The 15,105-nt window shown below is 47.1% G+C and overlaps 5 protein-coding genes across 5 annotated transcripts; 3 read left to right on the top strand and 2 right to left on the bottom strand.

The window, feature by feature from the left end:
- Positions 1 to 726: 726 nt before the first annotated feature.
- Positions 727 to 4,152, top strand: N7500_009432 (CHAT domain-containing protein; the record flags this gene model as incomplete). Its single annotated transcript, XM_056680571.1, has 1 exon — positions 727 to 4,152. One exon carries the CDS (start codon positions 727 to 729, stop codon positions 4,150 to 4,152), a length of 3,426 nt encoding a protein of 1,141 aa, XP_056527953.1.
- A 931-nt stretch (positions 4,153 to 5,083) lies between these two features.
- Positions 5,084 to 6,319, top strand: N7500_009431 (uncharacterized protein; the record flags this gene model as incomplete). The annotated part of the gene is made up of 3 exons (XM_056680570.1): positions 5,084 to 5,241; positions 5,292 to 5,493; positions 5,570 to 6,319. Coding segments are annotated over 3 exons (1,110 nt in total), but the record flags the coding sequence as incomplete, so codon positions are not given.
- A 196-nt stretch (positions 6,320 to 6,515) lies between these two features.
- On the bottom strand, positions 6,516 to 11,374 carry N7500_009430 (uncharacterized protein; the record flags this gene model as incomplete). The annotated part of the gene is made up of 4 exons (XM_056680569.1): positions 6,516 to 10,180; positions 10,231 to 10,322; positions 10,462 to 11,088; positions 11,310 to 11,374. The coding sequence occupies 4 exons, from the start codon at positions 11,372 to 11,374 to the stop codon at positions 6,516 to 6,518; spliced, it is 4,449 nt and encodes a 1,482-aa protein (XP_056527951.1).
- Positions 11,375 to 11,801: 427 nt separating this feature from the next.
- N7500_009429 (ankyrin repeat domain-containing protein) lies at positions 11,802 to 13,211 on the bottom strand (the record flags this gene model as incomplete). Its single annotated transcript, XM_056680568.1, has 3 exons — positions 11,802 to 12,350; positions 12,426 to 12,843; positions 12,892 to 13,211. The coding sequence occupies 3 exons, from the start codon at positions 13,209 to 13,211 to the stop codon at positions 11,802 to 11,804; spliced, it is 1,287 nt and encodes a 428-aa protein (XP_056527950.1).
- Positions 13,212 to 13,368: 157 nt separating this feature from the next.
- N7500_009428 (uncharacterized protein) lies at positions 13,369 to 14,832 on the top strand (the record flags this gene model as incomplete). The annotated part of the gene is made up of 7 exons (XM_056680567.1): positions 13,369 to 13,505; positions 13,622 to 13,665; positions 13,735 to 13,863; positions 13,891 to 14,050; positions 14,084 to 14,160; positions 14,231 to 14,343; positions 14,737 to 14,832. Coding segments are annotated over 7 exons (756 nt in total), but the record flags the coding sequence as incomplete, so codon positions are not given.
- Positions 14,833 to 15,105: the final 273 nt, after the last annotated feature.

Here is a 15,105-nt window from a genome sequence, read left to right as displayed (position 1 = left end):
GTTGGTACAATTGCGTTGGTGCCTTAGCCACATGTCATCACTCCGGCACCACTTGTATCTAGTTCCTTCTATCTTTTCTTCTTCTTCCTCTCCCTACAATCTGATCGCTCTTATTATCTGACAGACTATCTGTTAGCTTCAGCAATGATCGTTGCCAGGATGTTTGTGAGGCTTATCCAAAATGGGTTGAAGTTCATGGTGCAGTTGCCGTACCAGTCCGACCCGACCAGGACATCTTTCGCATAGCAAAAACCATTAGGGACACTCAGTGGGTTATTGCTGGTCTCAATAGTCGCCCGTTGAGGCTGATAATTTGATTGTCATCTAGTTGCCCCGCTACAGCATCGGAGATCCCCGGAATACGAATCTTCTACTTAGCCAAGCATATATTACGGCTAAACATCCACGCTGTCAGCCACGTCAGCAGTCATGATTGAAAATAGTTAGGGCGACTCCTCACTTTGCTATGTCCCATACCAGGGCTATAAAGCTCACCTGCATTGGCCTGGATCAGAACGATTAGAATCATAAATCACCGAATCGACTGAGATATCTTGGTTTGACTTTAACTGTAAGTTTGGTGTCCAAATTTTGCGTGTAAGAGAAAATTTCCCGGATGCTATGTGTGGAAGAAATACTCGGGGAAACCAGTCTGTAGCAACAGAAGAACAACTGACAAATGAAAATTACTAACGCAGTCAGGGAGCTGGTAGCGTCCGAGAAAGAATGGATGATCTGGGAGAGGCCGTCAGCCTTGCTCAAACAGCCCTCGATGCTACCCCGAAACACCACCCAGATCTGGCGTTACGGTTATCCTTGCTGGCGAATGCCCTCGTAGCCAGATATAACAGTTCTGGAAACCTGGACGATTTGCACGAGGCAATTCGGCTAGCACAAAGAGCCGTTGACGCTACCCCGGATAACGACCCCGATCTGCCACATTGGATAAATGAACTAGGGACGCATCTGTTGACTCGATACCTTCGCACCGAAAATTTGAGTGACCTACAAGATGCAGTGAGCCTCTTGCGAAAATCTGTGAATGCTACTCCGAAAGACGACGAATATCTAGCGTTGCGATCAAATAATTTTGCGACCGCCCTTTCAGCCCAATATGATCGAATTGGGAACTTGGAAGATTTGCAAGAGGCAATCTTACAATCACGTACCGCTATCGATCTTACTCCGGAAGATGATCCGGATTTAGCACACTGGCTAAACGACCTATCCCTCACCCTCGCAAGCAGATATGATCTACTTGGAAATCAAGAGGATTTAGAGGAGGCTGTTCGCCTTGGTCAAAAATCAATCGACGTTACCGATAAAGGCGACACCGATCTGCCAAATCGCCTAGGTACCCAGGCGAGCAATCTTTTAACCAGATACCGCCAGACTGGCAACGTGGAGGATTTGAACGAGGCAATTTGGCTGAGCAAAACAGCTGTCGACGCTACCCCAAAAAGTCACCCAGATGTAGCGGCCCAATTAAGTTTGCTGGGTACCTATCTTTCAACCCGATATGAAGAATCGAAAAATGAAGACGATTTACAGGAGGCGATTCGGATGGGCCAAAGAGCTATTTACCTTACCCCGAAAGACCTCTGGAGTCTAGCTTTTCGGCTGAGCGATCTCGCGGGAACCTTCTTTATCAGTTATGAACAAAATGGAAACCTGGATGATTTGCAAGAAGCTATACGCCTTGGGCAACAATCTGTCGATATTATCCCAAAAGACCACGCCAATCTAGCAAAACGTCTCAACATGCTAGGGGTCTATCTATCAACTCGATATGACCGGACTGGGGATTTGAATGATTTACAGCAAGCAGTCCGTTTGACCAAAAAAGCTATCTCTGTTACTCCGCACGACCACCCTGATGTAGCACTTTTCTCAATTTCTTTGGCTAGTAGCCTCTCAACCCGGTATGACCAAACTGGTGATCTCGATGATTTGCAAGAAGCAATTCGACTAGCAAAAGCCGCCATCGGTACTATATCAGATAGCTACCCTGACAGAGAATACTGGCTACATAGTCTATCAACCTTTCTCTCAAGCCGCTATCATCGAACCGGAAACTTTGAGGATTTACAGGAAGCAGTCCGGCTGGCTGAAAACGCCGTCGCCACTACCCCAGAAAATTATCCCGACCTAACAGATCGATTAATGAATCTGGCTAGCAACCTCGCAGCTCGATTTGATCGATCTCAAACATCAGACTTGGAGGATATACAGAATGCGATCCGGCTTACCCAAAGAACCATCGACAATACACCGAAAGAAAGCCCCGACTTACCACATTTTTTGAACAATCTAGCTATTTACATCTCAAAACGATATAAACGAACTGGAAATTCGATTGATTTACAGGAGGCAATTTCAGTTTCCGAAAATGCCGTCGATAACACCCCAGAACATCATCCCGATCTAGCACGATGGTTGAATAATCTAGGGATCTTCCTTTCAATCCGATACGATCATAAACATCAACAGCAGGATAAGGTTGCAGCTTTAAAGCACTTCTCTCAAGCCTTCGATTCGTACAATGGAACTCCACGGTATCGTATCGAATCTGCCGGTCGAGCAATCAACCTTCTTGTCCCGGATGGTGACTTTGAGAGAGCTCATTTACTAGCCGGAAGAGCACTGGAACTCATACCTCTAGTATGCAGTCGCTACCTTACCCGGGAGGACCAGCAGTTTGCCATTCAGCAAATGTCGGGCCTAGCTGCGGATGCATCCTCTCTTCTCCTCCGAACAGACAATAATCCAGCTCGAGCTTTAGAGTATCTGGAACACGGCAGAGGTCTCATCATTGGATACCTAATTGATAGTCGGGGTGATATCTCAGATCTGTCCACTAAATATCCCAAGCAAGCGAATGAATTCGATCAGCTTCGTCACAAGGCATTCATGCCTATTCGCCGAGAAGATCCGCTTGAGGCCCGTCAAAATTTGTTGGAAGACCGCGAAGAAGCCGTGGAACGCTTGGAAGATTGCCTAGCGGGCATCCGGAATCTAGAGGGATTCGATCGATTCCTTCTTCCCCCTACATTCGAGACCTTACAAGCAAACGCCACCGACGGTCCTATTGTGGTTGTGAATGTCACATCCATCAGTAGCGATGCCTTGATTATTCTGCCTTCTGGAATCAAACACATTCAACTACCGGACTTTGATGTATCGAAGGCTAATCAATATCGATCCTGGGGACTGAACCGCAGCGCATCGAGACTGATTGAGCTGAGAGAAACCGGCAGACCAAATACCTTTCAACAGTTTTTACGTGATTTGTGGTCCGACTGTGTCCGTCTGGTGCTAGATGAGCTAGGGTTTCTCTATCCTGCAAGCGATAGTGCACTCCCTCGCATTTGGTGGATCGGCACGGGCCTTGCTGCCTCCCTTCCCTTCCACGCGGCAGGCGATCATTCTCCAGGCTCACTCGAGAACTCCCTAAGTTGCGTCCTATCCTCATACACGCCATCGATCAAAATGCTTCAATTTGCAAGGGAAAAGACACGTGTCACCCTCGACGCACAGTCGGTGTTACTAGTCACAATGCCGAAAACTCCTGGTGAAGACGACCTTCCTGGCGTAATGGCCGAGAGCCAAGCGATTCAGGAAGCAGTCACCACACCTCATACAGTGAAATCACTGATTCAGCCTAGTGCAGAAACAGTTCTCCAAGGCCTCCAAGATTGCAGTATTGCTCATTTTGCGTGCCACGGATCGTCCGACATGACCGATCCCTCGAACAGTTACCTAGCCCTTCAAGGGGAGTCCGATTCCATTACTGATCGTCTCACTGTCAAAAAGATCTCTGAGTCTCACATGAAACAAGCGTGGCTTGCATACCTTTCGGCCTGCTCCACGGCAGAGAACCAAATGTCCGAATTGGCAGACGAAGCCCTCCATCTCGCGAGTGGGTTTCAAGTTGCGGGCTTTGCACACACAATTGGGTCAATGTGGCCATCGAACGATGAGATTTGCGCACAAGTAGCTGCCATCTTTTACCGTGAACTTATCACCGAGGGTGGGTTGGTAGAGGGTAATCGGGCAGTTGCGACGGCGTTGCATACGGCTGTGATGACTGTTCGCGAGGAGAATTTGGAAAATCCATACCTGTGGGCTCAATATGTTCACTTTGGAGCTTGAGTCAAACAATCGAACGATCATTCATGATGAGCTGTGCATGATACCATCACTACCTAACTGACTGGGTGCTACTCGCCGAAGACCTGGAGCCCGAGGCGAGAAGTTGAATCTAATGGTACCAATCTCTCCTTGCATTCGTCATCTGAGTACAATCTTTGTCCGCATTAGCGATGAATTTCGGACTATAGGAAGACTCTTTCTACGAGACCTCTATAGCGGCTGCTACTTGCTCTTTCCGGTACTAGATCGTAATGCTACAGTTTTAGCCCGCGCTCTAAGAAACGTCCTGACACCTTTCCCTTATAGTGCCATGATATCCACTACATAGAGCATTGTGATGGTTTCTTGGAATACCTCATCACCTTCAAGTGTCTTACCATCTCAATACCGTAGGAATCACTAGATAAGACAAAAGGCTTCAGGAAGTGTTCCTTTTTTTCTATTTCTCACGTCAGTTCGGTAAGTGGCTGGCTCATTGAATTATTCACCTTCTCTTACCTTTCCACATTCTGAAATTTTCTTATATCGTTAAGTAGACCAAGAAGAACAAGTAGACATCGCGTAAAAGTTCGGGTAATCATAGTGTGTATTTTGAAGGTTCTGACCACTTTGCGGGTCTCCGCCCTCCAGATTTATATATGCAAAGAAATGAAGATGCCTGAAGCACACCGTCAGGATTGCTTTTTTGACTCGATTGCTTTTTGCGACGCAACAAAAGGGCTCCAATCCCAATTGAAGAGGCTCGAGTTTTATTTGATTGATCAGTCTCTTACTTATTGACGGGAGATAGCCTACTGGCTTTGTGAATTAAGAGTGACATCATGCTTAGGTACCCTTTCACTCCTCATATCCCGCACAACCTGGTTCTAAAAATTCTCACCTCCTATTTCTCCGGCCCATAATCTGGTCGAAATCAAGGTATCTTAATGCAATGGAAGCTACATCCTATGAAGGCGTCGTTGTGGGAGCTGGGCCCGGCGGACTAGCCACACTTGCAACACTGCTCGATATTGGAGTCAGGAACATCCTTTGGGTGGATAGAACTTTTGGAGGCGGGAGATTGAATGAACTATACCGGGAAATATCATCGTGAGTAAGATGTTGATTACTCTGTGCAAAGGCTAAATTGATCAACACAGTAACACCAAAATTGGTATTTACCTAGACGCAATCTACGCTTCGCCTACCTGCCGTTCAATCATTGAATCTACCCCTGCATCCAATGCAATTACAAAACTGGAGTCTTTGGACAGAGAATCGACTTGTCAGCTCAGTTTGGCCGGTGATATGATTTGCATGCTAAGGGATGGGCTTCTCAAATGCCCAGAAGTGGAGATGAAAGTAGGCAAAGTGGAACAAATGTCTCTGAATGCGAGTTTTTCTACCCCATGTTTAGGCTTGACTAACGGATTCTCAGGAAGAGACTTGGACAGTCTCAATGGCTGATGCCGAGGTCAAGAGTAAGCGTGTGTTTCTCTGCACCGGTTCTCATCCAAAGTCCGCCTCGCTACATCAAGCAATCAACCCCAATCTAACCGTCCTTGATGTGGACGAATGTATGCGCCGCTCAAGACTGCCGTCGGTGCTTCCAGAAGACTCCAAGTCAGTTGTGGCAGTCGTAGGAAACTCCCACTCTGGAATTTTGTGCTGCTGGAACTTGTACGACATTTCCAAATCTGATCAACGCGATGTCAAAACCTTCAACTTCCGCAGACGGCCTATCACGTACGCTGTATACACCAAGGATGGGATAATATTTGATAATTCTGGTCTAAAAGGCAAGACGGCAGAATGGGCAAAGAATGTCATGGAGAACCAGCTGGATCATACCCGACTCGAAGAGATTGATTTGGGGAAGAACGAAGACTCAGTCTATCGAGAATTTCTTCCCAAATGCACGCACATCGTCTATGCGATTGGCTATCAGCGGTCATCACTGCCGAAGATATACATCAACGGTCAACGGAAAGAAACGGAGATTGAATTTGACATGCATTCCTCTGGATTCCATCTTCGAGGCGGAAGTGAGAGAGTTACTGGACTTTACGGTAACGGCATTGCATTCCCCCAGCTGGTTCAAGACCCTGAAGGGCACATAGAAGAAGCGGTGGGAGTTGCGAAGTTTTTCAGTTTTGCAGAGAAGGTGAAGGAAAACTGGCGTCATATCCGGTAAGACCTGTAGATGGCTATGTAGTTGAACTACTGAAGGTCATGCTTGGAGAGTATATATTTGATTCATTGGTAAAAGTGATAGTTGAGTCCACAAGTCAAGTTATAGCGTACCAAAGCATCAGTTTTCAATATCTGGGACCAGAATCCCGTTTTTTAGATCATAATATACTTGAGTAAATACCTACCCAATCTCAGTCTTCAAAGAATATCTCAATCGAAGCACTTTTCACAATATTCATCCAGCCACCACCGCCAGCCGAAGCCAAAACCACCACTTGATCTCCAACAGTCAGCCTGCGCATAAACTCCCCTTGATCATCTGCACTGACAGCCCTACGTCCACCAAAGTCAAGATGCTCGCGGTTCCGCTGACTGTCCGCATACCAGGTACATTCAAACCGATGTGTTGTTTTCGAGCGGTGCTTGTTCCGTGCCCACTCTCGACGCAGGACAAGCTCACCGTCCCGCAGTATAGCAAGTTCGAACCAGCTGTCACTCGTAAATGAGCCTTCCGGTCGATCCGAAAACCAGCGGTCATCGCTCCATCCCTGGTCGCGCCCTTCAATCACCACATGGAGTCGTGGTACAGGGAGCTTGATAGTATCGGGGATTATCTCGCTGATCAAGTACCTGTCTTCGCGCACGACCTTGGGCACAGAGTTAGAGTACCAGGCTGTATCTCCGTGGAGGTTCCAGTGGCATGAGTTCAGCTCTGCACCGAGTGTAATGGACCATGAACTCCGGCTTGAGCGAGTGCTTGGAGTGATGGTTGCTACCGGGCTGGGCGGTATAGTAGAGCCATTAGTCGGCTGCACAATTGAGATACAACTGTTGCGGCTGGAGCACCAATCGACAGGTATACGGCCATAGTTGTCTTTTATGGTCAAGTCGGCATCTGCGCGAACGAGGAGCTCGGCGATTTCTGGCATATCGCGCTCCGCGGCGTAGTGGAGTGCTGTCTTTCCGAGCTTGTCTTGGGAGTTGACGTTGATTGAACTCTCAATTAAGAGCTGTATTGTTTGCAGCAGCCGTCTGTCGACTGCCTTGATAAGCAAAGTTTGGCCATTTATATCTGTCGGTTCAAGGAATGAATGGTCGAATGCCGCTATTTTTGGTACTATCTCAGCCATAAGATCAGCAGAGCCGGTTTCGATGAATCGAAGGAGAACGTTAGGTCGCTCTCCTTCCGTAACCAAGTTCAGGATGCCATCTGCATCTGTATGTGACACGACTTTCACCATTGCCTCGCAGACGGCCTTGAAAGTCTTAGAGCGGGATGCATAATCATGATCCGCATTGCTAAGTCTCGCTGCAGCGTGCAAGAGTGGTATATTACCGTCCTTGTTCTTCGAGGTCAAGAGTTGACGAAGATCAGAATAGGATATCTGGTCTGCGATAATTTGAAAGTGCACCGCCCTATCCCAGTCAAGAACAAGGTGAATGATATTCTCGCCCATATTGCCTAATATCAAGGGATCCGCGCGCCCAAGTAAAATCTTTAGAATCTGTGCGCCATCAGGTCCGTCTGTCCTATGAGAGGCAATGTGAAGAGGCGTATGCCCGGTGCGTTGTTGTATATTTGGGTCTGCACCGGCATTCATGAGGGCTTTTACAGCGTTAAGGCTCTGCCAATGGGTGGCGACATGTAGAGGAGTATCCCTCCAGTCAAAGTAGCCCCTCTGGGTCAGGAGCCCCTTCTCAACTTGGGCTAGTAGTTTCACAGTCTCTGGGTGGTTTCTAAGAGCTGCATGGAAGAGGGCGCTGCAGTGAGAATGATCCTGGTGGTATAGTAATTTGCGCCTCTGGTCTGGAAACCGGCCTAGCGCATCAATTACCAGTTTGACTATTGCATACTGGGATCCATTGTCGCCGAGGAGGGCTAGGTTGAGTATTGACTTTCCATCAGTGTCGTAATGCTCGATGATGCCCTGTAGTGCCCCATCTGAAAGAGATCGCAAAATGTGGTCAACCACTTTAGGCAAACCCTGCAAGGCAGATTCAAGGAGTGGGGACCGTGGTCGAGCAGTCTTATCCATGGGGTCGGCTCCATGTTCGAGGAGGAACAAAGCGATCTCCTCTCGGCATGTATTGCAAGCCAGCCATAGTGGAGTTTGCTTTTCATTATCTTTCGAATTGACGTCAGCTCTCCCAGTCCCAATCAACAACCTTACTACAGACATATGACCCTGTTGGGCGGCCCAGGCAATTGGTGTCCGACCATGATCAAGGTCCTTTGAGTCAATATCAGGTTCACTTTCATTCAGAAGCTGATTGACTATAGTGTCATGTCCAAGATAAGATGCCACGATCATAGTATTTGTAAACCTGCGGATCGCAGTGGATGGATCGGCCATCGCGTAGAGACGAGACCATGTCTTGAATCTTCGCGATGAAGTATTGCAGATTTGCAGCACCAGCTGCAACAACTCCTCTGTCGCTTGCTTTTGAGCTTCCCGGAAATGGGCCATCCAAAACACCGCAGCATATCCAAGAAATTCAAAATTCGAAAGTAATTCCCTGAGGCTGACCTCATCCGGCATCCCGTAGTCATCGAAATCCGAGAACGTGAGCGGAACAATGCAGCTCGTTGCCAAAATTAGCTCTGACTGCACGGGGTGTAGAGAATGCTTCCACCCATCAAGCACATCCTCTCTTCCAACGAGGAACTCTTTTGCTGTCTGGTGAATCAAGTATATCCTTTGATCCAGAATAGTAACAAAAAGACCGCACATGTCTCGTACTGTAGACTCAAATCTTTCCTCGTCATCAAGATCAGCTCTGAGGTCCTCGTATGACTTGTGTTGGAGTTCCACCGTGAGAGCAGCATTTAGCTCTTGCAGAGTGAGCGGCCTGCTAGATGCAACCACAATGGACAGCAGCTTCCGCGCCTGTAGTATTTCTGCATCATCTATTCTGGAAAGAATTGCTTCATATGCCTTGTCGACTGTCGGTGGAAGAGATCTGACGATATCTTTCAGCTTCCTGCTTGTGGGGCGGATTGTTCTGTAAAGTATGTCGAACACAAGTGTTGCCCAGAGATACGTGCGATGTGTCATGGACATAAGCTCGGTTTCAAGAGTGCCTTGCTCCGTGGCATTGAGTTTTAGCTCCAAGGCTAACTTCGACAACTTCCATTTGATCACTTTGTCTATCTCACGGCCAATGGCTTCTGATTCTTGCTCCCCAGCTAGTCGGATTGTTGGGAAGTTATGCGTGAGATCTGCAAATCGTCGTTGTATGTCGTAGTAAGGACGGCTGGTGACAAGAAACTTAAGGCGTGAACTGCTCTCCTCGGAAATTGCTTGCTTGTAGAACGTGCTGAGTAGGTCGATGATCTGGTATCGCCCTTTCTCTGCGCATTCATCCAGTCCGTCCAGGATGCAGACAATCTCTCCAGCCTTCGGGTCAGAGGCCGCCTTGAGGAGGATATTCCAGAGCTTTTGGAAAAGCTGAGGGAGCTTATTGCCCTCTGCCCTGTAATCCTTGATAGCGTGTTGAATGAGCGAGTTTCGCTGCGAGAATAGTTGATGCAGAAGGGCTGACAACGCCGTAGTAACGCTGGTCTGATCTTCATTATCATCCTTGAAAAAGAAATAGCAAACAGCGCGGGATTCGGTGGGTTTTAGTTCTGTTTCATGATCAACCAGATACTTGGCCAGAACCGATTTTCCACATCCTGGGTCTGCAGAAACCCAAAGTAGAGTCGAAGAGTCGCTTTTATGCCAATGGTGAAAGTTTTCGTGGTGTAAAAACCACTCGCAAGTCTCATCAAGCCTGTCGGGATTTCGGTCTTTGTATTGCTCGTAGTCTGAAGTTCGTAGAATTTGTAGACACTCACGGCTGTCCTTCGTTGTTTCTAGAATGGATTTAGGTCCTTGCTATCTACCAGCCGACTAGAGTGCGTACCAATGCTCGGTGTCAGCTCCATATCTATAGCCTTGGTCATGAGCTCCTCAAGATCATCTTTCACCATCTCGTAGCCTTTGTCGCTTCTCCCACTGAATTTAACCATAGTCATATGATTTCCATCCAAGGTTCTTGCACGCTGACTTGGATGGTCAAGAGTCGAAGAGTCAGGTGGGACAATCTTGGTCTCGGTTAATATTTGAAGTCACAAGAGGGTAGACGTTACTATACGCACAAGTTGATTCAGGCCCCCCCCATCGAATACCAGAAATTCCCTTGGATTCCTGGAAAGTACGGACAGCGAGAGCAGCTCTCCGCTGCTCCCATTGCACAGCGAAGGACTCGCGGCAGAGTTCAAGCTCGGGTCCGGTCGGCAATAGTGCATGTACGACCTCAGAGTTCACATCCATTCCCAAAAGACAGCCTGCAACACGCGCAACCCCTTCCCCTAAGGATGCCCATTCCCTACTACCGCGATGTGGCGTTCCAAAGAAGAAAATTCCAATAGTCGAGCTGTAGATTTTCCGTATAGCTTCATCAGGGTCATGTTCAGATCGTCTCAGAGCCTCCTTCACTAGGATTCCTCCCAGCGAATGGGCGACGAAAATCAGACGACGATCTGGCGCCTTTCGTCTCTTTGCTTCTAGCTCATACAAGAGGTTTCTGGCATGAGAGAAGATATTACCCTGGTTGACCGCATGATATCCTTGTTGAACGTTTGTGTTATAACCAAAAGTCATTATCCTAGCCTGAGGAAGGTCCTCCTTGAGCAGATCTCCCGGCCAGAATACGCCGCTTGTTGCTCCGATTTCCTCATTCTGTGTCGCTGAACTTGCAGCCTCCTCTTGTCGCTTGCGACTATGGCCCAGTAGTCGACTTAGTCCCCGAGATTTGCTTTTTTTGCCAACCTCCGACGATAGACTATCTGGTGGAGACGAGGAGCTTGGGTAAAAGGTCCAAGTTTTTTGGGGATGTCCTTGGAGACCGTGCACAAATATGACGCTGGAGATGTCGTGGAATATGTCAGTAAGGTAGGTAGCGTGCGGCACAACCCGAGAGAGAAAAGATCCGAAACTCACTCTGCTGCCACATCTTGTGGGTCACTCAATACGGTCAGCCCAACAGGGCTTACAGTACCCATCATGTGTTTCAGAAGAGGACCGCACAAGGTTTAAGAAGCAGTATTCAGCGATGATGTCTCAATTGGGTTCCGATTATTTATTCAACAGTGAGGTGTGAGATTCATGCGGGGATAGAGATAGAGAGCTTACGTGGCTTAGTAGTCAGAGAGACAGCACGAATTTTAGCGCCTTTTGCTCGTATAGAAGTGGATACAGATCAGCATCCAAAGGAGGTTTAGGACAAAAGGTGAGATGGTCAGTCTGACAACGACTACGCCGCTACCTAGGTCTTGGCTTATCTCAGCGACCACTTTTCCATGATACATACCCCTGTTGTTTTAGTTAACTTTGTACTTACTACCACTTTTAGAAACAATTGGAAGAATTATCTTTCAGAACCGGATAATCATGAAAGAACGTCTCATCACCCAGTTGCATAGCGCTCAAGGTTCAAATCCCTGATTGAGAGGGTTCTTCATGTCTGGATCCCTCAAGTAGCACTGCTCCTTTTTTCAAATCAGTCATTGTTTGCTGGGGTGTTTTCCGTTGCCCTGTATTGAGTAGTAGGTTGACGACCGCCTCGTTATAATTTCGCGCTTTTACAGCGATATTATATGGCGTCTGAGTATTCTTGTTTACAAGATGTGGATTGGCGCCCACATCGAGTAGTTGTTGCACGACCGCTTCATATCCACCAGTTGCAGCTAAATGTAGCGGCATCCCGCGTCCTGTGGTAGTCGCATGTAAATTGGCCTTTGCGGTCAGTCGGTGCCTGACGACCTCCTGATGTCTGTTCTCGGCAGCGAGATGTAGTGGTGTATGCTCCCTATTGACTCCTCTTGTTTTAGCTTCAATTTCAGCGCCCGCTTCAAGCAGCTGCCGTACCACTACCGGGTGCCCGTCGAGAGCAGCAAGGTGCAGCGACGTCGCTCCTACTCTACCTCCGACGACGCTAGTAAGATTGTTGAAAGCCTCAAGCTTCGCGTGCGCGTCGAGTAGCTGTCGTATAATTATCTTGTGTCCCTGCTCAGCAGAATGGTGTGACGGCGGGTTCTACCTATCCCGGCATCGAACCTTTACATTAGCGCCTGCGTTGAGTAACGACCACATAATCGTATCCTGGCCGTGCTTGACAGCGCAGTGCAGCGGCGTCTTATCCAACCAGGATCCAGCATCTATATCAGCACCCGCGTCGATCAGCAGGCTTACAACTTCCTCGTGCCCACTGTGAGCAGCCAAGTGTAGTGGTCGAGGTTCTCCATGGGACCCGTTATGTGGGGACCCAAATCCGGCACTGAGATCAGTAGCTGCCGCGTGACCGTCTTTAGGCCCTTCAGTGTGGCCCAGGATAGCGGTATTTTCAAGAAAACCTGCCCTGGGATTTCTGTCTTTCTGAAGTAGCCGCTTGATCGCAGTTTCAAGGTCATGTCCGCACCTGGCGTGCCCATGCGGCTGGGGCTGACTGTCATTTGCCATGAAGTTGATGCCCTTGCTGAGTAGTTGCTGGATTGCAGTTCCAAGCTCGTTGTCTGCAGCAAACTAAAGTGGTGCCCACTTCTCATCCTTGCTAGTAGAATACACTTCAATGCTGTTGTCGGCGAGGAGCTTCACTATTCCCCGTTCCTTGTTGGTTGATTTGCAGTGTAGTGCTATCCAATATTCCTCAATAATAGACATGGCGTCGGTGACATTGTCGTCGCTCGTATCAGTGATGTTGACTGACCCCGTATGACCATTGATTTCCGCGAATTGTCGTGGCGTCCAGTTGTAATTTTCTTTGGTCGCGCCAACAGTATATCTAGCCGTTTCTTCAACATCTTTGTCCAGTAGAGTACAGACTATCGCTTCGTGCCCACTCATTGCAGCCAAATGTAAGGTGTCCAGCCAAAAGAATCGTCTTCCGTGTCAGCGGCAGCACCACTTTTGAGTAGGAGCGGTAGAATTAGCTCCACTAAGATATCAGCGGCCAACGCCTGGTATCGCCTGAATATCAACATTTCAAAAATGACTATATAGGTTCTTTCAATATTGTATAAGCACATACGACCATAGGGTGTGGAAAACAGGGCTTCCCGTCCGCTCAGCCGTACTTAAGCCACATATTCTGCACGGCCAATACTCAATGTGCCCTCAGCACCCAAGCGGCACTCTAGGGTGAGTGCGGGTGATATGGGTGAGAAGTCTTGAGACTGGGGTGAGAGAGGTGAGAACGGGGTGACAATTCTCACCCTTGAGGTGATAGGGGCCAACTCACTCCAAACCAATATCAGTTCTAAAAAAATACAAATAGCCTACTCCCGAGGCGCTTCTCTTAGTCTGCCATGATTTTCTTTGAATTTCTTTACCAGCTAAAATATATTCCCTAAACGGAATATCCCGAAAGCACTCCAGGAGCGTCTCGCACGTGCGATATCACGTGGCTTTACACGTGACTATCAAGACGAGAAGGAAAAAAAGGGCAATACTATATGCCACCCTAAGCTAGCGCCTGCTACGCTAGAAAAATATAACCGTACAGTTGACAATTGGGCACTATAAGCTTCGCTCGGATTTGACCGATTTTGGTTCCTAATTATCAGCAGATGGAGGATTTCCCGCAACGAGTCCATAGACCCGAATTTTCCTAACCTACCTATTCCGACTCCTGAACTTTTGAAACTTTTCGCAGAGTTTTATATTAAATTATATAAAAAGCTTCCGTCTTAATAGTTAGCTTGTAATCACTTCACCAGCTTTACGTCGAAGTGGGAGCGAGAAACTTCTCAATCCCTTCCCAAGGAAGTCAAGGACGACGTTCTTAATATAAGAGGTAATAATTATCCTTTTAGGAGCTCGCTACTAACAAAAACAAAAGTATATTAGGACCGAACTCATAGTAGACTATAAGCTCTGTACAAAGCCTAGAGAGTGGTTCCTGGTCAATAGAAAGGATATAGCTTACCTACTTCGACACCTATTTATGGATGACTATCACGATTATATATATAAGAGAGTATGTGTGTAGACCATAAGTTCTCTTTCTTTATTTACTGGCTTAGGTATAAGAGTAGGGGCTATCGTCGAATCAAGTGCTTATCGTAAATTAAATAAATACTTATATTATAGGGTTTGTATCTTGACAATTATAATTCCTAATTATACCAAAACTAATAGATAATTATTAGTATCTTTTATTTTATCTTAAATAGAGCAAGGAAAGGGGATCTCTAATATATTAGGTAATAATTGATCCCGAATTCTTGAAAGGCTAGCGTTATCGCGACGATACTACCTTATAAGTTTATAAGCTATAATCATTATATCTAGAAATAGCTAATATAATAAAATTAGACCAAAAAATTAGTTTAGGGAGTATCTGGTGCTTAGGATAAGTTTTGTTTTCTAGGTAATCGTCTATAGGGTAGCGGATAGTGCCTTTAAAGGGCTTGCCACTATGACTAAGGTTCTTACCGCAAAGCCACCTAACAGAAGAGAGTTATAGACCTTAGAATAGAATAAAACCACAAAAGATTTACTATTCTTTAGAAGGGTCACTACTTAAGGACCTAACCCAATAAGGGCGTTGACCTTCTCCTTATTGCGGCATAACTTCACTACCTTAGCCTAGCGGGATAGGTTTAAAGACTAGTTACGCGTGTATAGAATTCGAGTAGGTATTGTAAATAAGATCGACCGTAAGTATATTTATGCTATCATATCCCAATTTTACTAACGAATTTCAGCCAAGGCTTCTTAGGCTACTTATAGCTAGGCT

This window comes from Penicillium coprophilum, assembly GCF_028826855.1.
Source record: "Penicillium coprophilum strain IBT 35676 chromosome Unknown utg000006l_segment0_segment0, whole genome shotgun sequence".
Lineage (NCBI taxonomy): Eukaryota > Fungi > Ascomycota > Eurotiomycetes > Eurotiales > Aspergillaceae > Penicillium > Penicillium coprophilum.
This window is presented reverse-complemented; position numbering and strand designations above follow the sequence as displayed.